Below are 24,536 nucleotides of genomic sequence, written 5' to 3'. Positions count from 1 at the left end.
CTTAGGAAGAAAGCTCACTGAGGTTTTCACATCCGTCTGTTTGACTCATGGGACTCTTTCTCAAATGGTTCTCAACTCTGGAGAAGGCAGAGGGGGCAGGTATGTGCTTCTCCCAACCCTAACAGCGTGGTCCTGTTCCCACTATCAAGTGAGGGTCAATCCTCACTTGCCACCACAGCCCCTCTCCTCTGGGCGGGTTGAGCAGCACCAGCTGCAGAGGAATAGTCACCTCACCAGGATCCCCTCCCCCACCCCATGCACACACAGACTCACCACCCCACCACCAAGCCAAGTGGACAAAACTAAAAGTGGAAAGGAGGAAGCGGGACCGTCAATGATCACACCAGTTAAAGAAATGAGGAAGTGAGGGGTCCACATGCCATTTCAGCTGACAGATTAAAGAAGCATAAAAGCAACAGTACTCAGTCGGCAAAATCTGCAGGCCGGCCGGCAAAATCCAAGCTAAACCAGCCTCCAGCTGGTCCTGTGTTCAAATCCTCATCCTGCTATTTACTAGCATCTCACTTCTTCTCTCTGCAGTCACACTGACAGGACCTGGTGATGGGGAGGTTGTGGGGGTCTGAACAGACCCAAAGCTGGGAATGTGCCAAGGGGAAGTACAGAGGACAGGCAAGCTCATGATGCTGGGCTACATTAATGAATATATGACATATAGATCATGGGAGGCGACATCCCTCAACAGAGGACCTTAGCCAGAGCACTGCAGTCATTCTGGGGGACCATTTATTCTTTTGAGTTTTAAATAACTGACTTTTCTATTTATAAAAGTAAACAGTGATCAGAGACAGTTTTGAAAATACACAAAATACAAATCACTCATAGTTTCTCCCTGGACCAACAACAGCATTAGCAGCACTGGGGCACTTTTCAGAAATTCTCATGTCCCAACAGAGGCTTACTGAATCTGAAACTCCAGGGATGGGGCCCATAAGGGACTCTAATGCAGGGAGTTTTCTTTCGGTCTTTTTCCCTAAAAGGGCAAGAGTCATGTGTCTCAGCACCACAAGTCCCTAGCCCAGGGCCTGACACAGAGCAGGGTCTCAGTAAGAATCTATTGACTAAGTGAATGAATGAATGAATGATCTTTCTCATGTGAGCAGCTGTCTCTTCACCACAGTCAATTTCTGAAAATGCAGGATGTTGCATTCATGCCAGCTCTCTCTCTCCATGGTGGCCAAGGGGGGCCCAAGCCCCTGGGGGCTTTTCCCAGCTGCAGGCAGAATGCCGTCAGCCCGTCCTGGCACGGCCCATGTGAGAGGGCAAGTCCACAAAGACTGGCTTGTGGCTGCAGAGGCTGGGTCTGCTGGGGCGTGGGCAGCAGAAGCTGGTGAATGCAAGATTTAGGCAGAGGCTGAGCTTTTGGGGCCTGAGGGAGGGGCTGGGACAAGGGGAGGAGACCCAGGAGAACAGGATCCTGCTTTATTCCAGAGGTTCTAAGACCTCACTGAGCCTCCGAATCTCCTGGGGCTCTTGGGTCCTGCAGTCTGATCCCTGTCCCTGGAAAGCTCTCCAGTGACTGGCTGATCCAGTTAAGGGATTGGGTGGGATGGGGGTGGTGGGGACCCAAGCTTTCTAACTTCTTCAAAGACAGGTCAGTGGCCTTGCTGAGCCTCCCCAGCTCCTAGATCCCCCAATTGTGTGGAAAAGGGGAAGGAGGGGCCAAACTCTGTGGAACTCAACAGGCCTAGTGGCCACCCAACAAGGTTGTCTGAGTCCTCCAACATGGATGGGGAAACCCCAAACATCTTCCTCCACCACAGACAGGAAAAGGCCATGCTGTCCAGCAGTGCTGACCTCTGAGCCTGGAGGCCCCCGGTCCTCCCCCATCAGAAACGCCAGCCTACAGAAGCTGGGGAACGTTGCCCAGACCAAGCACAGCCTGCCAGCCCTCCACACCCATCCCATCTGGCCACTCCTTTCAGCTGACCTTTCTTTTAACCAGGACTGAGAATAGGGAGTGGAGGAGGGAGGATGAGGGATAGGAATGAGGCACCCACACTGATGCCAGGGGAGTCAGCTCTTCCCTTTATAGAAAATGCTTATTTTGCTCTGATTACAGATGTGATACCTATTTATTGGGCAAAGTTTGAAAAAAAGCAGATGGCTTTCTCTACCTTCCACTAGTTCCCACTGGCTTCTGCATTAGGTCCATGCCCTTTCCCCTGGAACCCATGCTGCCCCTGGTCCCCCCCGCCACTCCTGGTTTGCCCCTGACCTTGCACCCACCCCGCCCAGATATGCCACAATTAAAAATAGCTACCAGCTATTATGCTGAGTGAAAGAAATCAGAGAAAGACAGGTACCCTGTGATGTCACTTACATGTGGACTCTATATAACAAAATAAATGAACAAATACAACAGAAACAGCTCAAATGCAGAGAACAAACTGATAGCTGCCAGAGGAGAGTGGGGTAAGGGGCTGGGTGAAAAAGGTGAAGGGATTCAGAAGTACATATTGGTAGTTACAAAACAGTCACTGGGATGTAAGACACAACAATGGGGATATAGTCCATAATATTGTAACAACCACATAGGTGCCGGGTGGATACATGAAATATCGGAAGGATCACTTCGTAGGTTATATAACTGTCTAGCCACTATGTTGTACACCTGAAACGAATGTAAAACAATATTAAATGTGAACTGCAATTGAAAAATAAAAACAGCTACCACCCATCGGGAAGCTCACTAACTATGAGGCCCCAGCCCAAGCACAGGATGTGCACAATCCTCCCACCAACTCTGTGAAGTAGGTACTGAAAATGTCCCTATTTTGCAGATGAGGAGACTGAGGCTCAGAGTTTCCCAGAGCTGCTCAGGCAAGGGAGTGGTGCAGCGGGATCCAAACAGGCCTGTGGCCTTGGGCTGGGGCATCTTAACTGTGTTCTTCACCCAGGTGTGCTCGGGCGTTCCCTCTGCTAGAATGGCCTTTGCCAGGCTAACTCCTAAAAATGTCATCCTTCCAGAACATCCCCTCCCCTAATCTGATTCAACTCCCACACTCTGAACTCTATTTGTCTCTTGTGCTAACAGATTTAAGTTGCATGTGCCTGTTTTCAAGTCAAGGTTTGGGGGAAGGGCAGGTGCCAGGTCTGACTTGCGTCTGGTCCCCAGCATTACTCAGCATGTGGTACAGGACACGCACACAACACTGTGTCCGAGTGGATGAATGAATGAAAGTATGAGTATGATATGAGTATGGCTTCTGCCCTGCCCAGTCTCTCTGCACAGCCCAGGGTGGTAGGCCCTCCTGATCCCAGCCCCCAGCCAGCTGCAGAGTCAGGGAGAGCCTGGGCTGGGCTCAGACCCCCATAACACCCCAGGAGAGGGTAGGGCAGGGTCTGTCTACCCAGGGGACCTCCTGCTCACCCACCCACTCCCTGTCCACAAAGTGCATCTCTGTCCATCCTCCCAAATCCTCCCCCGACCCCGGTGATCTATGAAGTCAGCCTGCAGGAAGCAGCCTCTCCAAAGCAGACCGGTTCCCTGCAATGGCTTGGTTCCCAGGTATCCTGGGGGAATTCGCCAGGAAGAGTCTCTTGATACACGCTGGGCTGTAGGGCCAAACATGAGCTCACACTACTGCTAATAATAGCGAGAGCTTGCACAGGGCCTCACAGTTTATAGAGACATTCCATCTGAATCATCTCCTGGGTCCTCACAGAAACCCCGTGGACAGGGAGGACAGGAATCACCATCCCTGTTCTAGAGACGAAGAATGGGGAGAAACACAGGGAAAGTGGGCCATGCCCGAGGTCACGCACAGGGACCTCCAAGCAGGACTCAGAACGCGAACTGCAGGCTCTTTTGTTTTCACCAGAATTCAGGAAGTCCACGAACTTGGATGGGAAGGGGAAAAAACAAATCACATCTTTATTTTCACTAACCTCTAACTAAAAATGACCATATCCTTCTATTCTGGACAAGCCACAGCTATATTAGCAGTACCTGTGGCTTTGCCACCAAGAGAAACCACCGGTATTTTCATATCACAAAGCAGTTGCTGCAAAGATGTCAAAATATTGTTTACACGCATCAGGGCGTTAAAATCACAGTAGTAAGTTGACTTGTCACCAGATCTTATGAGTAAACAAACACACATATTACTATAGCATAATTTAAAAAATATACTTTGATAGCTGTATTTGGCTTCCTTTTTGCTTTAAGTATTTTTAAAACATTATTCTGAGAATTATTCTCAGCAGAGAGCTTAAGGCATGAAATCAGATGCGGCCTCTGTTCTCTCCAGAGCCGCCTGGTCTGTGGGGTCTGGGTCCCGACCCCAGCCCTGGCCTCCACCATCAGGCATCAAGCTGGAGAAGCAGAGCTCCGCTCGCAAGCCATATTTTCGATGTGCCAGGAAAGAGTGCTTCTGTGGGAAACTTAGATCCATGTAAGATGATTCATCTTTGTACAACGAGGGCAGAAGGGCGAGGCTTCGATTTGGGGCCCACTGGAACACTTGCGAGTGAGCCCAGAGGCACCGGCCTGATGGAACTGGTCTGTAGGAGTGGATGGTGAGTCTCCTGACCTGTGGGACTGGAGAGGAAAGTGACTAAACAGGGGGTCCCTGTTTGAACCCCTGAAACAACTCCCAGCTGACCCTGAGGGGAGAGGAGGTTCCTGAAGGCACAAGAGTCATCTCTTACCGGCCACCAGGGAGGGGCTGTTCCAGAATAGAAGTCCCCTGGCTACCTCCTATCCTGGAATCAGCCCCCATACAGCTAAGGGTGGGCCATGGGAGTTACTGTTCACCTAGCTCCCCCAGGGAACTCTGGTAAGGGCCCTGCAGATCACATTCTAGAAACCCTGGTATTCAAGGCTCCAGGAACAGACATTTCAGCCTACGTAGCTCCCAGGGGACACTGCACTGCCTCGGCCTCCGTCCACTCTCTACCAGTCTCCCACCTCAGCCTCCGTCCACTCTCTACCAGTCTCCCACCTCGGCCTCCGTCCACTCTCTACCAGTCTCCCACCTCAGCCTCCGTCCACTCTCTACCAGTCTCCCACCTCGGCCTCCGTCCACTCTCTACCAGTCTCCCACCTCAGCCTCCGTCCACTCTCTACCAGTCTCCCACCTCTTCACCCTCCACCTCAAATGCCACCTCCAACAAGAAACCTCCCAGCTGCCCCAGGGCACAGCTCTTCGGTATGAACAATTAGTGAATATCTATGGTAGGCCAGGTTCATCACCGAATCAATGGACTTAATCTCCATGACGGCCAGTTTGCACCCCACTAACTTGCTCTCCACACAGTGGAGGGATTTTTTTTTTAAACCACATTACTCTCCTGTTTAAAACCCTCCAATGATCACCCAAATATGGAAACAGCCCAAATGTCCCTCACCTGATGAATGGATAAACTGTGGTACATCTACATAATGGAATACTACTCAGCAATAAAAAAAGAATGAACTGCTGATACTGCAACAACATGGATGAAGCTCAAGTTCATCATGTGAAGTGATCAGGCGCAGTAGGATGCATACTGTATGATTCCATTTATATGACATTCTAGAAAAGGCAAAACCATAGATCAGTGGTTGTCAGAGGCTGGGGGAAGTGGGGGAAGTGATTACAAAGGGGTACAGGGGAATTTTAGGGGGCAATGGAACTGTTCTATATCTTGATTGTGGTGGTTGTTACACAACTGTATGCATTTGTCAAAACTCATTATGCAATATGTAAATTACCTAAACTGAAAGCCAACAAAAGCCTCTGCCCACCTCCCCATCTTTCTCTCCCCCGACTCCTCCTCTTGTTGGTTACATTCCAGCCACCTGGAGCTTCTCCAGAAGACGCCTGGCCTGTCCCACCTCTGAGCCTTTGCTCCTGCCATTCCCTCTCCCTGATTCCCTGCCCTGCTCCCCCTCCATACCACCCCTTCAAAGACCTCTCTAGGCCCATTGTGTCCATCTCAAAACTGTGTTTCTTTCATGAACTGTATCACAGGCTTATTTGTGATACTAATTATTTTACTTATTGGTCTGTTTGCTTATAAGGTGTGAGTCTCAGGAGGGCAGAGATTAGCACAGTGCCTGGCACACATAGGAACAGCTCAAGAAATAGCTTCTGAATGAATAACGGGCCCTAGGAGGGGAAGATTACCATCTAGGTCCACTTCCCTCCAGAACACCACTTCTGGTTAGCACTACTGTGTCTAATTAAATTCTCTGATTCTGTAAAGTTAATGTCCATGGAGGCTTCAGACCCCAGTGGTGGGCCTCAAATCCCAGCCCACCAACTCCCAGGCTGCACCCCTGCCAGATTCCAAACCTTACCCAATGTACCCTCCCTAGGTTCTAGGGGCCTGACTGGGCAAATAGATCCAGAGAGAATGACAGAGCAGAATGAAGGATCCAGAACCTTTGCTCTGTGGAACAGCAACCACTCCATGGAGGAACAGGAGCCTCTGCCTGGCCCTCCTTCTCCCACACTGCCCTGGCCACCACAGTCCCTCCCTCGGGCCAAAGCCCAGACTGCCTGCCCATCTGCCACCCTGGCTCTGGACGGGGCCACTCAGCCCAGCCCAGAAGGGCTGACTTACAGGGTGGGCCAGCAGGGGCCACAGGGGCAGCATGCCAGCCCCCCGAGAGGCAGGGCATCCATCTGCTGTCCCTTCTGCCCATCCCCCAGGGCCTGTCAAGGCTCCAGATGAGATCATCACACTTGGACCCCAAGGAGGGCAGAAGGCTCTGCAAGCTCCACTTCCTCCCAACTCAAAAGCAAGGACTCTGGACAAAGCGGCAGGGCCAGGGGGACCCAAAGACTCTGTCCTTTCACAGACAGAGACACCGAGGCCTAGAAAGGGACTGGGATAATCCCATCGTCTCCCAGACGGTCCACAGTTGAGCAGGAAGGGACTCTGGGCTCCTGTCTCCCAGCCCAGAGCTCAATCCAGCTTCGCTTCCTTGGGTAGAAGCTGGGCTCTAGTTATGGGGGAGTCAAGAGTCAAAGGTCCTGAGGAGGGCCAGGACGCCAGCCAGGCCTTGCTGTGCCACACAACACCCCTACTCCAGCTGGCACAGAGGCTGCCTGGTCCCAGTGACCTAGAGGGTTACAAGGGAAGATAAGGGTCCTAGACTTGCATCTCCAACATCAGTAAGTATCGAGCAAGTTGCTCCCTGAGTGCTCCCCCTCTGCCAGCCACGTGAAAGGCAGCACACGTTATCTCGTATTCCAGCCGGCTCCAACGGACGGATGAAGAACCGAGGTCAGAAGGGTCAACTATGTTGCCCAAGGTCACACAATAAGTCCAGTTTGAGTACTGATAAACTAGACCACATAGTCTCGATGACGGAACAATAGTGACAATAATTATAGTTGATATTTTTGCACGGGCTTACCCTGTGCCAGACAACGGGCTAACCTCTAAATGGAGGTTCATAATCTTGTGCTCAACAACAGGCCTTTTGAGGGGGTGCTATTATTTTATGCCCATTTTACAGATAAACAAATGGAGGCTCAGGAAGACAAAGTCTCCACAGCCAGTCAGGAGAGAGCCCCCAGATCTGGCACAGCTCTGTGATGGACACTGCAGACACTCCCTCTGGTGGGAAGCTGTTCAAGCGAGTGTGCGTGGGTGTGTGGGTGGGTTGTGGTACGTTTATGGGTGTGCTGGGGCGGGGGGGGGGAGGCCCAGAGACTGGTGCCCACCAAGGTCACGCCTGGCTTGTCAATGCCCCATTCCAGGCTTGCCATAAAGAGCAGGGAGACATCTGCAGTCCCCGCTGCCTGGGGTTGGGGGGATGCTCACAGCCGAGATGCCTGCCCATGTTCCTCCTGTCCTTTCTGTGTGGACAGGAAGGAAGGCAGCATTTAGATCTGGATGTTTTTAAAACATCCCCTAAACGGCCTCTGGGCTGCAGCCAAATCTCTGAGCAGGGAGAGGACAGGGCTCAGAGGTCTTTGGGGAGGGAAAGACACGGAAGGTCAAGGGAGTGGTCCTAGGCCCCACAGCCTGAGAAGCCAGCACACCCTCGCACATCACACCACTGAGCCTTTGCTCCTGCCATTCCCTCTGCTTGGCACACTGGAAAGAGCACGGAGACCCCAGTCCTTCTGCCTCTGGCCTCTTGCAGGCTGCGTGAGCCCTGGCAATCCCCTGGACCTCTCTGGGCCTCAGTTGATACCTATGTAAAAGGAAGGGACTAAGTCCCACTCTGTTAAGGTCTCTGCCCTAGTGCAGAACAGCCGGGGGGGAGGGACTGACATGAAACCTGTAATTACCCAATTAGTAACCCAATTACAGTTGAGATAAATGCCCCAAAGGAGCCCACAGGAAGCTCCTAGGTGTCTGACAGAGGAGCCTGGCCTGGAGCTGAATGCACACTGGTGGAGGAGGAAACCAAGGGAAGGGTGAGCGACCTAGCAAGTGCCAGGAACAGAGACCTGGGGTGCATGGAGCACTGGGAGCTTGGGTGGAGCAGGGTGAGGCTGAGGGAGGCAGGACCACACAGGCTGCTCAGGCACTTGGGCAGGGCCAAGGAGAGGTGCAGAGGGGAGAGGCTTGATGCAGTTGGCCCAGAAGATCCCAAGAGGATCTGGGCAAAACCAGGGAAAAGATGTTCAGCTGGTCCAGCCTGACTATGGGGCCCCAAACTGGTTTTCCACTGGAGCCGAGCTTCTCTCTGTGGCCCAGGCAATGGGAGATTATTCACCTCGGTCTTAGAACAAGGGCCTCCCCCGCCCACCCACCCCAAGGCGACCCTCCATTAGCAAAGGAGTATTCTGGGTTACAGTATTCCATTGCAGCACTGGCCTCAGCTGTTCCGAGAAGACTGGGATGGGAGGGAAAAGGGAGACACGAGGGAGAGATGTATTTGGGGAGGCACATAATGCAATTCAGCTCCGCACATACCTCCCGGGCCCCTGCTCCATCCCCAGACCCACAACCCAGAGCCAGACACACACTGCCATCAAGGATCCAGGGGCCACAGGCAATCAGAACCAAGCCTGCTAATGAGTGATGAGGGCAGAGAGCTGTTGAGTCCTTATTACAAGCTGCTCCAGCAAATCCTTGTATATATGTGTTTTCTCATTCTATCTCCACAGCAACACTGTAGGGTAAGTGCTACCAGCATCTCCACTTTACAGAGGAGGAGACTGAGGCTCATAAAGGGGAAGCTCACAGAGGAAAAGACTGAGCCAGGATTCAAACCAATGCTCGTAACCACTGTGGACACTCGGGAAGGGCTGGCCTGCTGCTTCCACCTCCTCTGACTCACTGCCACTCCTCAGAAAGGCCAGCACTATCTGCTAAGAATGCAGACCCGTGGGTCTCCGGTGAAGGCCAGGGTCAGTCTGGCCCAGAACACCCCAGTGTCTCTGGCTCTTCCCCCATCCCAGCTCCAAGTTCCTCTGGCACCAGAGGGCAGAGAATGTGACCACAGATGAGGTCTTTCCTTTGGGGCACCAGGGAATGACTTTAGTAATAACCTTGGCTGCTGGTTCAGCCCCTGCCTGGAATCCTGGGAACTACCCCTGACCCAGAGGGCTCCCTCCCCTCCTCTGTGCCCAGGGAGGAGCTGGAAGTACCATATACCTGAACACTAATTCTCCTGAGTGCCCTGAAAAAAAAAAAAGGATTGAATTCCCATTTTACACACAGGAAGACGGAAGCTTAATAAGGGGACTTACACATGAGATCATGCACCAGGAGTAGGTGACAAAGCAGATTTGGCCCCAGACCTGGCCCAAAGGTGGAATTTGTCCATGAGACCAAACAGCCTTCCTTCCCTCCCACCCTGAGCCTGTGCTCAGTACTATAGACACATGGAAAGAGGGCAGCTCCTAGCCTTGCTATAGGTCAATATGGCCCCCTTTCAGCAAGGTGTTCACAGTACCTCAGCTCAGCTCGACATCCAATGTCCTTCCCAACGGGCCCAACTCTGCTTTCCAGCCTCTCCCTCACCACTGCCCCCAGCCACCCTTCCCTCAGCTTTCCTGCTTTAAGCCTGCAGCCTGCCTACAGCTCACCTGCAGACTCTGATCACTGTCTTTCATTCAATCCTGCAACAAATATTTAGTAAACACAAGTCCCTATGATGTGTCAGGCACTGTTACAGCAGCTGGACACAGAAACAGCCACTCAAGGCTAACTCTCCTGCTGTAATGCCTCCTCTTCCAGGAAGTCTTCCAGGCCGCTCCTCTGAGTGTCCACATCTCCTCTATCCTGGCCTCTTTCATTGGTTCCCAGGCAGAACCAGGCATGTTTTAGGGATGGAGGAACATGGCTCTCCATAGCCCCCAGCAAAGAGAGAGGGGAAGAAGGAGGGAGACAAGGGCAAGCAGGAAATCCTGAGATTAGAAGGGAGTTGCCCCTGGGCAATGTTTCTCCTGTGGGCAGGCCTAAAGATTGCTCCATTTCACTCAGCCCACTGGCCCAGGCCCAAGTGCTGGGCAGCAGGGCCGGAGGGCATTTAGTGTAGCTTCTCCTGACTTGATGACCTGTCAGCCCCCATCCACCTTACCACCCAGCCCCAACCTAGTTCCTAGGGCCTCCAAACCCAGGAGGTGACAAAATCAAGCCTCCACTATACTCCTATTTCCAGAAGCCTTGCAGAAGGAAGCCTTATAGAAGAGCTGAAACAGTAGTTTGTACACATTAGCCCCAAGGAGACATGACCAGGATTTCCTGTGTTTCTGTGTGGGCGAAATGTCACAGCCAGTGTGTGTGTGTGTGTGTGTGTGTGTGTGTGTGTGTGTGTGTGTGTGTGTGTGTGTGTGTGTGTGTGTGTGTGCCTGGGCACCTGGTTTTGTGGGTCTCTGGTTCCATTAGCAAATGCTACAAGCCTGACACCTGAGTGCTCTGTGCTCGTGTCCCTTGTGTGTACGTGGCCACGCGTCGGCGTGTGTCTCTGGGGTATTGTGCAAGGGCAGCTGCTGCTCTCTTTGTGGAAGAGGCAGTGGAGGTAACTGGGCTGTGGGCTCGTGTCTCTGCTGGCCTGGAATGGGCAGATCTGTGGGTTTCTGTGGATGCTAGCACCTGTGTGTAATGAGTCTGCGTGGGTTTGTGTGTGTGCCTGCATACATATGTGTACTTCCGATTTGTCTGAGGGTGTCCCCAGGCTGTTCATTCATCTCTGGGACACAGCCAAGCATGTCTTGGGGGTGTAAGTTTTGTGTGAGGGTATGTTTCTGAGCCAGGTTTTCCTAAATGGTGTGTCTCCGTTGCGTATGTTTGGTAATGTATGGGTGTGATGACACAGGAGGCTGTGTATCTGCCTGGGTTTGTGTAGTTCTCTGAGCATATCTCCTCTCTAACATGTCTGGAGCTATGCTTCTGGAAGCATGCAACGTAAGCGTGTCACTGGGTGTGTATGTGAGATGTGTGAATCTCTGGGCACAAGCTGTGAATACGTGTGTTTGTATATGCAAGCGAGTGTGCCCAGGGACACAGGCCCCGCCCCTCTGTGAGGAATGCTGGGAGCCCTGGGAGATGTGGTCCCCCCAGGCCCCAGCAGCAACCGCCTCACATTTTCCATCTCCTTTTCCATCTTGCTGGAGCTACACACACACACTCCCCCACCATGACTGACAAACTGCAGAAAAATCTTACAGACCTAGGTCTCAGACCAGCTTCTTCTAGGTCACTTCTCAGCTGCCACAGGGAGGGCCGGGACTCAGGCAGGGACCAGCCAGTAGGTTTACTGACCATGATTACCACCCCTCCCCCAATCCAGTGACAGACTGGAGTCCTCCCCCTACAGCTCCCAGGAGCTGAGAAGACCTTCACAACTTGCTGGCCTGGTACTCAGGAGGCACTCAGAAAACATGTGAATGAGTGAATGAATGAATGAATGAATGTCTGGAGAAGCAGCTAAGGGGAAGGTGAGGACTGGAGCAGGCACTGACATTTTCTGTGCACTAGATCTACATCATCACACTGAAAAGGCTCCCCAGGACCTTGGAGCAGGCATGCTTAGGTCTATTTTACAGAAAAAGAAACAGTCTCAGGCCAAACGTCTCACCCAGTGTCACACAGTTTGTAACTGACAAAGCCAAGCAAGAACCCGCCTCTGTGAAACTCAGGCTGCCTCCTGCCTGGGAGAGAATGGAAGCGCGATGGGGGAAGGGCAACGACGCAGGGTCATCTAGTGAGGCTCCCAAGTACATCAGCTGTGCCACCTTGACCACATTACGTAGCCTCTTGGTTTCCTCATTTGTCCAGTGGGTCTAGTATCAGAACCCTCCACACAGGATTGCTATGAGGAGCAAAGGGCTTACTTAACCCAGAGCTGGGCACAGTAGAGGGGATCAGTAGTTGATAGCATTTGTGAGACAAGAGCCTAACCAGTCCTAGCCTAGAGCCTGGCATACAACAGGATTCTTCTCACCAACCCGTGTCCCAGACTAGACACACTGTTAGCAACCAAAAGCTCACTGTCATCCCACAGAAAGACAGGATTCAGAGTTGGACAAATCAGGTTTGGAATCCTGGCTGTGTGACCTGGCGCCTCCATTTACCCAACTGTACAATGGGAACTGAAGGTGTATTAGATGCTTCCCCTGGGCCCTTCTGGGTTGACACCTAGATTGGCTGCACTTCAAACATTCAAATTTCCTCCAAGAAGGGAGAGAGGCTTGGCTTCACAGAGCCCACATGTGGGGTATGATCATACCTTTTGTCCTCCCTGGAGCAGCTCCCTATTTATTAGCCTCCTACAGCTAAGGGGACCCAACCTTCAGGCTTCTCCCAGCTCCCCCAAGAATGAAAACACAGACATCCTGTCTACTCATTGGTTAACAATTTCCCAAGAGATGCAAGATTTCACTGCTTACAAAATGTTTTCTTTTTATTTTTGTCTATTCACACCTCCCTTATTCCTCACAACAATCCTATGTAGTTGCCAAGGCAAGTTCCATAACCTTAATCATATAGATGAAAACAAAAAGTAGCTCAGAGAGGCCAAGTAACTTACCCGTGGCCACACAGTAAAAGGCAGAGTTAGGTCTCAAAGCCAGGTCTTTGGGCTCCAACTCTCAGATTCGTCCACCCACACCCGTGGGTTCCTAGCATGTCCTCACTACATGGTGGGTGACAGGTAGTGGTGATGGGGACCTGGAAGTTCTCAGACCACCAGGGTTTTGAATGTCAAACATCATCAATGTGTCTGCTCTGCAGCAAAAAAGAAGCTGCACCTTAGAATCCTAGAACTTTAAAAGTTAATCTTCAGACTTCCTTGGCTGGAAGGGACCCTGAGATCAGGCAGCTCAACTGTAGCCACCACACGAATCTCCTCCTGAATCCTCAAGTAATCACAACCACCAACATTTTGTACAGTTTACAAGCTGCTTTCCACACACCCTACGTCTTCATCCGAACATGCGAGGTCACCCAGCCTCTCTGAACAACTCAAGTGACAACAACTTTACTCCCGTCTCTGTAGCAGCTCCTTCTATTGTTTCGTTGGGAGAGAGCTGCCCATTTACACTTGCCCCACTTGGGCCCCAGAGCAGGCCTCACGTGACAGGAGAGCTGCCATCACCCGAGAAGCCTTCCCCAGTTGACAATTCCCAGTGCCCCCCACCAGCTGGAAGATGAGCCTGCGCAGGGCCCCACCAGGCTCTATGGGACTCAAGCCAGGGAGTACAGGGCCTCTAGGGGACATGCTGGGGATCTGGAGTCCTTCTCCTGGTAACCAGGTCCTGCATCTTAGAAGCAAAGTGGCCCAGAGGGACAGGAAACATGTCAAGAGTTTTATGCAGCCTGGAGAACCAGCTCTGGGACCTGGAGCAAGTCCTTCCCCACTCTGGCCATGGTTTACCATCTATAGAATGAACAAACCAAAACCTCCTGTATTAGTTCCTACACTTATGGTCCACATCCAGTCTCTAGATCTTCGCCTCGCCTCTGTGAGGTTGGCAGCTGGGTTAAACAAAGCTCTGGAGAAGTTTGGGGACCAACCAAGTGTACACAGCGAGAATGCACACTCTGGCCCTGCTCGCCTCTCATCCAAACTCCTTCTTCTATTCAGCCTTGAGATCAACAAGCTTTTTTCTACTTCTCCTATTCAGTTGGCTTTGTCGAATCCTTCAGCCCTTAGCCTCTCTGAGCATCTCCAGCTCCACCTCCTCCATGTGCTCTTGGCACACTGCATCCTCTCCACCCTTGTCATGATTGGCATTGTGATTTACTTATGACTATTGCTTGGTCCCCGGGTAGACCCAAAGCTCCATGAAAACAGATTCTTCATCTTTGTCCACGGCTGCATTCCCCCGATCTGCACCAGTATCTGGTACACAGTGGGCACTAAATAAATAGTTAGTGAATGAATGCATGAGGAGCCAGGAGAAAGAGCCCAGTCTGCTTCAGATGGGGAGAAAGATCTACTCTGCCCCCACAGAATCCACAAGAGAACATAAAAGGCGTCCATGGAAATGTGTCACATACCACTTGAGACTAGCAGTGATGACAACTGCTCTCATCCGAGGCTCACTACATGCCAGATGCGCTAGTGGTGTTTGCACACATTATCTCAGTTAATCCTTATGGTTGGAAGATGTGCTATGTAAAGTGTCTTTTTACAATGAGGAAACTTAATGTCTAGAGACATTGAGTAACCTTACCAAGACCACAGAGCCAGGAAGCTAAAGACCCCAAATTCAATACACAAAGCCTGAAACTCTGAATGAATGGGAGAAACTGAGGGTTAGCCCTGGCCTAGCCAATGGAAGTCCCCAGCCAGACCCTGGCCCCTATGAGACCTTGGACTCAACCCCCAGCCTTCTGAAACGATGTTTCATCATAACTGTCATGGGTGGCTCAGATGGACTTCAGAGCTCTGCCAGGTGACTTCCTGGGATGGAGAGCAGGCCACGGGGGTGGGTGAAGCAAAGCTCTATGGCCCACCTTCACTACCCAGGGTGAACAGTGGGGGCAGGGTGTGAGTTTAGGGCATCTCAGGCAGTGAGTATAGGAAGCAGCTCAGAGCACCAAGAGGGCAGGGCCAGGCCTCCTTCTGGCTTGTCTCCTTCCTTCTACCCACTCTCCTACTTGTCCTCTCCTCACCACTAGCTTCTGAAAACTATAGGAGCTGAATGAAGCCCTGACTGTCAACACGGAATGAATGGGGCCTTTGGGAAGACTTAACCAGGGGTGGATTCAGACAGGCCCTGTCCTTCTATTCTACAGGCATTTACTGAACACATTCTGGGTAGCAGATCCTGGGGAAATGAGGAGGGGGAGACATCGTTGAGCAAGACCTCAAAAACTCTAACGAGAGAGAAATCCATCTGGCCAGAAGAACCACAATGCAAAGCTAAGTGTTGCCAGGAAGGCATAAATCAGCAGAGTGCAGTTAACTCTGTGGCTCTCGGCCAGAGGCACGCTGGGTGTTGTGCCAGGCCATCAACTGACAAGAGCAGGTAACATTTCAACCTCTTCCCAAATCGTGCCCAGCCAGTGGCAGCAGATGAGAGCCCATGAAGCTTCCAGTCTGCCCAGCCAAGGTCGACACACTCGGTCTGGGCTGTCCCCAAAGCGGCCACAGTGCCAAGCCTGGCCTGCACCCAGCAGTTGCCCAGGTCCACGGAAAGGGTGAAGGCAAAGCCCACTCTCTTGGGGAAGCTCTCAGGTCCCCACACGCCCAGAGGAAACGCCCCTTTCAGAACAGCAGCTTCCCTCTTACTGGGAACTGGGAAGGCCAAGGGCCAGGTTATGCGGGGCCAATGGAACCCCGTGTATTCAGAGTCTGTCCCAGAGAGGGCAGAAGGCAGTATCCTGGGATCTAGAAAGCTGCCTCTGAACCGGTTCTCCCATGACATCCCCCTCCCAGGCTGTGGGACCGTTAGACAGGGCGGAAGTGGGACTCTAGCCAAAGGGATGTTCCCAGATGTCATGTTTTCAAACGGGACTCGCCCTGAAAGGCAGGCGGGGCGGGGCGGGCCTATGCCAGGGAAAGCCCTGGGTAAAGAAAGGTGTTCCAGCCCCTGCTTGGCACGGGCTGGCCACAGGTCTCCCTGGCAGCACGCACAGCAGTGCCCGTCCCAGAAAGGAGACCCACCAAAGGCCGGGCCTCTGTCCTGGGAATGGGGTTTGTGAGCGGCGGAAGCCAGAGGTCCGGCCGCTCACTGACTACCCACCCCGCCATTCCAAGTAATGCATCCAGTCCTCCTCCAAAGCAGTTTCTTACCCCTCCCCTTCCCAAACCAGAGCCCTCTCAGTCTCCTCATCCAACTTCCTTCTCCGGTTCTTAAAACAAAATGGGAGGCGGTGTGAGGGTGGTCCCGGAGGGTTCAGGCCCCTTTATCCAGCTCGTTCAGTGGGGCAGCTAGTGCCTCGGCCTCAAGGGGCTGTGACACCCGGCGGCTCCCCAGGTCTCCCTCGCCCCCATCGGCGCCCCCACCTTGAGATAGTCGTTCTCCGAGCGCAGCTCCTCCAGCTCTCGCACGAAGCCGCCGGGCCCGCAGTCCAGCATCTCCTCGGTGAGGTCGGAGAAGGCCAGGGAGGCACTGAGTGGCAGGCGGCTGCTGCCCACCGACGACGCGGCCACCGACGGCTCGTCGGGGGAGGCCGGCGGCCGCGGAGGCTGCTGCGCGGGCGGCGCGGGCTGGGGCGGCTGCCCGGTGCGGGCCCCCGCCGTGCCCCCGGCCGCCGACTCGGCGTCGCTGCTCAGCGCCAGCTCCAGGCCCAGCAGGCGCGCCTCCTCCGACGCGCAGTCGGACACCTCCGAGCTGCTGTCGGTGAGGCTGGGCGGCGGTGGAGGCGGTCGCGGCCCGGTACCCGGACGGGGGCGGCCCTTGGCACGGACCCCGGTACGGACCCCCGCGACCCGTGTCCCTGAGCCCCGCGCCCCGGGCACCACCGTGCGCCCCTTCTTGTCGGGCCGCGCGGAGGACGCGGCGCTGCAGGCAGCTGCGGCGCCCGGGCCTGGGCCGCGGCGGCCCTTGGCCAGCGACCAGCCGGCCACGTCCTTGGGCCGAGCCGGCGACGGCGCGCGGTGGCTCTTCTTCCTCTCCGGGGCGGGCGCGGGCGGGGGGCCGCAGCCCCGGGCCGGGGGCTCCCCCACTGGCGCCTCCATCTCGGCCTCCCTTGGCCTCAGCGAGCGGCGCGCATGGCCCGGGCCCGCCCGGCCTCCGCGCCCCAGGGGAGGGTCCGGGCGCCGCTCTGGCCGCTTGGGTCGCGGTTCCTCTCGGCCCCCCTCAGCCCCCGGACTGCGCTCAGGCCCCGGTCCGCGCTGAACGGGTTCTCCGCCGCTCTGAGCTCGGAGAGAGCGGCCCGCTCGCCTCCAGGCGCCCCGGCTCCGGCTGCGGCTCCGCCCGGTGCCCGCCCCTTCGGCCTCGCCGCGCCCCCGGAGCGCGCTCGGGCCCCGGCTGCCCGCGCGCCGATCGTTCCCTCGAGCTCCGAGTCCGGCTGCGGCCCGGGCCCCGGCTCCGCCCGGCGCGGTCCGTCCCCCGCGCAGCCCCGCCAGCTCCCCGCCCCGCCGCCTCGGCTCGGGGGCGCGCGGCTCCACGAACAAAAGGCGGACGCGGCGGGAGCGGCAGGGAGGGACGCTGGCAGCGAGCGAGGGAGGGATCTGCGAGGCAACAGCGACCCCCTCGAGGGTCAGGCGGGCCGGGGCTGCCGCGGCCCGGGCTCTCTCCTCGGTCGCTCCGCCGCCGCCCCCTTCCCTGCGGGCCTGGGGAATGCACCCGGCGGGGGCTCCCCTGCACCCAGGGTCCCGGCAGGGGTCCCGCGAGCCGCGAGAGAGGGGACTGCCAGGTAGAGGCCGGGCAGACCTCAGGACGCTGGAGCAAGCATCCATAGACACACCCGATACCTCGCCCCTCGCCCCTCGCCGCTCTGCGAGCGTGCGCAAACTCCGCCCCCTTAACCGTGCAAAGCAAGACCAATCATCCCATTGTACAGATGCGTAAACTGAAGCCTCAGAAGGCTCGCGATTAGCCCAAAGTCACTGGCAGAGCCGGGGTGGAACGCAAACATAACATCTCTAGGACGTGTTGGGTCCTCCCGCCTCCGCTTCCCCGTCAGAGGCGTAGGTACCTGGAGCCCTGGGTGCATACCGGGCCCTGCACGCCTCGACCCGCAGTGATCCCAGGCACACTCTCTCCTCCGAGACCCCGATTTCAGGCTCCGCACCGCTAAGAAGGAAGTGACCCGTTATGAGATGTCAGAATAGTTATGCTTTGGGAATAGGTTCTGGCCGCCGTGCTGCCTGGCACGGGCTGGAGACGATTGCCCTGAGCCCCACACCTTCCCTCCCAAGAGCAACTGCGAACGACCCCGGAGCCCTGGCTCTGGGGGAATCCTTTCTTCCCTTCCAGGGCTGCCTCGGAGGCTGCTGACTTTTCCACACGTCTGTCTCACCTCCCCACCCCCCTTCCCCTCCCCTGCTCCCCGCTGCCACTCCCTGTGGTGGAACCTCCGCTGGGCAGAGCCAGATTAAGTCTTTTGGCTGTCCTCCCGCGCGCACTCACCCTTTGGGTGGCACCCCCTTAAGGCTGTGTTTACTCTCCTGCAGCCTCTTGTTCCTCCCCCTGTTACTCCCTCCCCTCCTTTCTCTCCTCCAAAGGTGCCCATGGGTCAGGAAGCTGCAGTGGGCTCCCTTTTTTCCATTTCTCTCTTTTCCTCCACTTATCCATTTTCTCCTTCCGTCTCCTCCTCCTCCCCCAAGCCTGTTTCTTCACCTCCTCCTGCCCTAGATGCACAGCCGGCACCAGGTCCACTTCTTTGTTTCTGTCCCACCTCCCCCGGCAGTGAATACATTTCTGGGTGAATACAAGCGGCTACTCAGCAGGTTTGGGGGAAACACTTCTTCAGGGGCATTCCCACCCCCTCCTGGCAAGGCACCAGCTCCCTTGCCCCCACTGACTGTCCACTCACCTGTCCACAGGCACCAGGTAGGGCCTAAAGGACACAGGGGTAGACTTGTCAGTTGTACGTTCCTGGCCTCCTGGCGCACAGGGTATATGCAGGTACCTGACCACAAAAGCTTCATCACCGAGTAGCCAGAGAGCCCTTCCCACTTCCTGGCCTCAGAGTCCCCGCCTGTCCAGTCTGCTGGAACAGGTGACAGGACCCTTCCGGCTCAGAGGCTCCTGTTTCGTGTAAGGTGGTTCTGGTCTGGCCCGGAGGGAGAGATGCTCTGTCGCTCTTGGAAATTGTTTACCCACTCTGTGCTTCAGTTTCTGCCCCTATGCAGAATGTGGGTTGGAGATGTTGAGTGGTGTGAATTCAGGCAGGGGACATGCTACACCTGGCCAGCTCAGCCACTCCTAGCGCACCATGGTCCTGAAATTAGAGTGGCTTGGATTTCCCAAAGTCCTAGCTCTACCACAAATCCTGTCTGAGCGCCGACAAATCCATGGCTGAGCAGGGAGCTGAGGGTCCTTCCTGCCCTGAGGGTCTTTGGCTTTAGGGGAGCCATGAATCCACATCACCGCCCAGGAGAGCCCGAGGAGCAGCAAGGCCTTGGTGGGGAGGGATTCCGGGGTTGAGTGGGGCCAAGGTAGGTGCTCTGGACTCGACTTAGTTTAGGCCAGGGAAACCACAAAAGGAGTGAGACTTGCTGGGAGTCCGGAATTGGCTGCATGCAGGCAGAGAGACTGCAGCTTCTTGGCCCACGAGCATTCGCTTATGCCAGGCTCTGTGTTCAACACTTCGTTAAGGGATCTAATAAAGGTTAAGACTTGTGGCTAGTTGTATTTTCCAGAATAGGCGCAGCAGTATATAGCTCATCCCAATTACTCCTCACCACGTGGCATCGACACTCTGCGACTTGAGTGATGGGGCCTATGTTCCCTCCCCTTGAACCTGAGCAGACTTTGTGACTGCCTCAACCAATAGAGAGTGGCAGAAGTGACACTGTGACTTCCAAGACTAGGCCATAAAAGGCAATATGGCTCCGCCCAACACAATCCAGGTTCTCTCTCCCTCTCTCTGTCCCTGTCCCTTTCCCTCTCCCTCTCCCTCTCCCTCCCTCTCCCTTCCCTACTCCCCGGCTCTTCTCTCTCCACTCACTCTTGGAACCCAATCACCATGTTGGGAGGAAGGCCAGGCCTCATGGAGAGGCCACGTGAAGGTTCCAGCCAACAACTCCAGCTCTGGTTCCTGCTAACCACCAGATATGTGAGAGAGTGAACCTTCAGATAATTCAGCCCCCAGCATTGGAGCTGCCCCAGCTAATGCCAAGTGGAGCGGAAATGAGCTGTCCCAAACTGCAAAATAAATACTGTTGTTTTAAGCCACTACATTTTGGGGTAGTTTGTTACACAGCACTGGACAGCTGGCATGCTTGTCCAAGGTCATACAGCTTGCAAGAGCAGCGCTGGAAATGATTTTACCCCAGGGCCATCCAATCTCAGCCTGTTGTGCTGCCTCATTGGGCAGTGTCCAGCTCAGGCACCCAGTGTGTGCTGTAAAAGCTCTACTCAAGAAGGCACGGATTAGGACACTATATCATTTAAGCAATAAGAATATGTCAGAAAAAATAATTCTAACAGATTGTTAGAAATGAGGATGCTGACTACCCAGGGGAAAAGTTTGTTTTCTCTCATCAAAGCTGCTAAATTTACCAACATAATGGAAACTAAATGGAGGCTAAACCCTGGAAGCCCTCTTAGAGGAGATGATTTTTTGAAAAACTGAAGTGTTGTGTGTGTTTTTCATTATATCAATCATGAAAGAAACTGGCTGAGGGAGAATTAGAGGAATTAGTAGGGGAACCTGAAGGAGGAACAAGCTTGATAGATATTCAAGAAAATGAGGTCAATGTGACTGGAACTTGATGGGTGATGGAACAAAGACAATATATATAAAGCTGGAGTGGACAGCAGGAGCAAGGCATGTTCTGGGCAGCACTGTATTTTTATTAATTTCAGAGAGGGAGAGAGAGAAACATCAATGATGAGAGAGAATCATTGATTGGCTGTCTCCTGCACACCCCACACTGGGGAGCCAGCCCACAAACCATAACCCGGGCATGTGCCCTGACTGGGAATGGAACTGTTACCTCCTGATCCATAGGTTGAGGTTCAACCACTGAGTCATGCTGACTGGACAGCAGGGGTTTGTTTTGGATGCAATGATGACCCATTGGAGATTGTAAGCAGGGGCACGATAGAATCTAATTTGTGTTTTAAATAGATCACACTAGCAGTTGGTAAGAAGAGAGGCTAGAAAATAGGTTAAGGGCTATTGAACCAGCCTCTGAGAGACAATGGTGGCATGGGTGAGGGTGGAGGCAGCGGAGAAGGAAAGGAGAGGGTAGTCTTTTTTTTTTTAATATATTTTATTGATTTTTTACAGAGAGGAAGGGAGAGAGATAGAGAGTTAGAAACATCGATGAGAGTGAAACATCGATCAGCTGCCTCCTGCACACCTCCTACTAGGGATGTGCCCGCAACCCAGGTACATGCCCTTGACCGGAATCGAACCTGGGACCTTTCAGTCCACAGGCCGACGCTCTATCCACTGAGCCAAAAACGGTTTCGGCAAGAGAGGGTAGTCTTGAGATGTTCTGGAGCTTCAAAGAGTCAGACACCCTTGGTTGGAAGTGAGAGATCAGAAAAAGGAAGTTAAGTTCAACTCCCAGTTTCTGGCTTTAGTTTCAGGATGAATGATGGTATCATTTAATAAGACAGGACAGGCTTGGAGGTTGTCGGGGGTAAGAAAGACCAGGTTTGGAGGGGGAAATGACAGTTCTTTTTGGTCACATTCCACTTGAGATGTTTATGGAGTCATCCAAGTGGAGAACACATAAGCAATTGATGTATGAGCGTGGAGCCCAGAGTGGCTGCTGGTCTGAGGTCATGATGAGTCATCAACATTTAAACAATATTTAAATCCAGGGGACCACCTCAGGCCATGTAGGGAGAAAAAAACTGACCTAGAACTAGGAATTAAGAATCCTGTTTCTACAATAATCCTAAAATTTATGTGGAACCACTAAAGACCCCGACTACCCACAGCAATCAGAAAGAAGAACAAAGTTGGAGGTATTACACTACCTGATATACTACAAGGTTATAGTAATCAAATCAGCACGGTACTGGCATTAAAACAGACACATAAATCAATGGAACAGAATAGAGAGCCCAGAAATAAACCCATATCTGTATGGTCAATTATGACAAAGGTGACAATAATATACAATGGGGTAAAGGCAATCTTTTCAATAAATGCTGTTGGGAAAACTGTAGATACATGCAAAAAAAATGAAACTAACCATTTTCTTACACCATATACAAGAATTAATTCTAAATGGATTAAATACTTTAAGAACAGAAATCATAAAACTCTTAGAAGAAAACATAGGCAGTAAACTCTTTGACATTGCTCTTAGTAATATATTTTTGACATATTTCCTCAGGCAAGGGAAGCAAAAGAAAAAATAAATACAACTACATCAGACTGAAACATTTTTGCACAGCAAAGGAAACCATCAATAAAACGAAAAGACAACCTACTGAATGGGAAAAGATATTTGCCAATGATGCATCAGATAAGAGGTTAATATCCAAAATTTATAAAGCATTCATACAACTCAACACCCAAAAAACAAGTAATACAATTAAAAATGGGCAGAGGGCCTGAATAGACATTTCTCCAAAGAGAACATACAGATAGCCAATAGACATATGAAGAGATGCTCAATGCCACTAATCATCAGAGAAATGCAGATTAAAACCACAATAAGATATCATCTCACACCTGTCAGAAAGGCTGTCATCAGTAGGTCAGTAAACAAGTGTTGGTGAGGTTGTGGAAAAAAGGGAACCCTCAAGCCCTGTTGGTGGGAATGCAGACTGGTGCAGCCATTATGGAAAACAGTATGGAGGTTCTTCAAAAAATTAAAACTAGAACTACCTTATAACCCAGCAATCCTACTTCTGGGTACTTGTTCAAGGAAATCCAAAACACTAATTTAAAAAGATATACGTATCCCTATGCTCATTGCAACATCATTTACAATAGCCAAGATATGGAAACAACCTAAGTATCCATTAATAGACAATTGGATAAAGAAGAAGTGGTATGTATGTATATACAATGGAATATTACTTGTCCATAAAAAATGAAACCTTACCATTTGCAGAAACATGGATAGACCTAGAGGGTATTATGCTAAGTGAAATAAGTCAAACAGAAAAAGACAAATGCCAGGGGATTTCACTTACATGTGGAATATAAAGAACAAAACAAACAAACAAACAAACAGAAACAGACTCATAGGTACAGAGAACAAACTGATGGCTGCAGTATGAGAGAGGGTTTAGGGGTTTGAGTGAAAAAGGTGAAGGGATTAAGAAGTGCAAATTGACAGTTACAAAATAGTCATGGGGATGTAAAGTACAGCATAGGGAACAGAGTTACTTATGTTGTAATAACTATGTTGGGTGCCAGGTGGGTAGTAAACTTATCCTCTGCCCATTTTTAATTGTATTACTTGTTTTTTGGGTGTTGAGTTATCTATATATATAAAAGTCTAAGTGACTGTTACTACCGAACGACCGAAACGACTGGAATAACCGGTCAACCAGTCGCTATGACATGCACTGACCATCAGGGGGCAGACGCTCAATGCAGGAGCTGCCCCCTGGTGGTCAGTGCACTCCCACAGCCAACCTCCCCTTCCCAGTCCCTTCCCCCGTCTGGCAGGCCCTGGCCAGCCCGGCCCCGATCAGGACTGGGCGAGACGGCCCCAGTAGGCCCTGATTGTCAGCCAGGCCTAGGGACCCCCACCCGTACACGAATTTCATACACTAGGCCTCTAGTAAGTTATGTAATTGTCTAAGCACTATACTGTACTCCTGAAGCTAATATAATATCGAATGTCAACTGTAATTGAAAATGTTTTAATTAAAAATAAAAAAAGAATCCTAGTTCTAGAATGGGTCAAAGAGGAGTGTGAGGAGAATCAAAACAGGCAGTTGTGGAGGGTACTGTTGCGATGAGAGGGAGGGGCAAGCAAGAGATGGATGAGCAGAGAGAGAAGTGAGGGCAGGAGAAGGGGAGACAGATCCAGTGATGGGGTCTAGCTTTTGAAAGGAAGAGGGACCCTCATCCACTGCCCTGGAAGGAAGACAGTGGAGATGGGTGAGATTAGGTCAAGCTGTCTGGAAGGTGAGGGAGTGACTGATGATGGCTTCTATTTTCTCAGGAAAGAATGCAGTGAGGAGACAAGAGTGAGAGTCTTTGAGGAGAATAATAAACCAGACTTCCCAGGATGAGAGAGGGTGTATGACAGGCCATTTAGGCACCCATTTGAGGTTCAAAGTGAAGCCAGTCAGCCCAGCAAACACCAGGGATATTCTAAAGGGATTCTAGTCATTTTCTCGAACGTTGCAGGCTTGTTTTGCAGAGCAGCTGAAACCATACTGCACATACAATTTTATATCCTGCTGCTTTACACTTTACGGGGCAGGAGGAGCACTTCCCCGTGCCTTCATAAACTCCTTGCAAACATCGATTTTAATTCTTAGAAATAATCCGCGGAGTGGATGTTCCATGGGTCATTTAACCTTTCCCCCTTTTATTGGACGTTTCAATTGTTTCCTGGCGATGACTAT

The 24,536-nt window shown here is 52.5% G+C and overlaps 1 protein-coding gene across 10 annotated transcripts in view; it reads right to left on the bottom strand.

Annotated features, from left to right (window-relative positions):
* SOGA1 (suppressor of glucose, autophagy associated 1) overlaps positions 1–17,422 on the bottom strand; it is a 115,343-nt gene extending 97,921 nt beyond the window's left edge. For 3 of the 10 annotated variants that reach the window (XR_004970085.1, XR_004970086.1, XM_036323355.1), the window contains exon 1: positions 16,373–17,421. Coding sequence is in view for 7 of the 10 variants with exons in the window: in XM_036323355.1 (XP_036179248.1) it covers positions 16,373–17,047 (675 nt within the window). In the remaining 3 variants the exon portion in view is untranslated. Of the gene's footprint in view, positions 1–16,372 lie in introns of all 10 variants that reach the window. The other 7 variants (XR_004970084.1, XM_036323354.1, XM_036323353.1 and 4 more) reach the window with 3 other exon arrangements.
* Positions 17,423–24,536: the final 7,114 nt, after the last annotated feature.

This window comes from Myotis myotis, unplaced genomic scaffold (genome assembly GCF_014108235.1).
Source record: "Myotis myotis isolate mMyoMyo1 unplaced genomic scaffold, mMyoMyo1.p scaffold_m19_p_9, whole genome shotgun sequence".
NCBI lineage: Eukaryota > Metazoa > Chordata > Mammalia > Chiroptera > Vespertilionidae > Myotis > Myotis myotis.
Note: the sequence above shows the minus strand (reverse complement) of the source record. Positions and strands in the feature narration are given on the sequence as shown.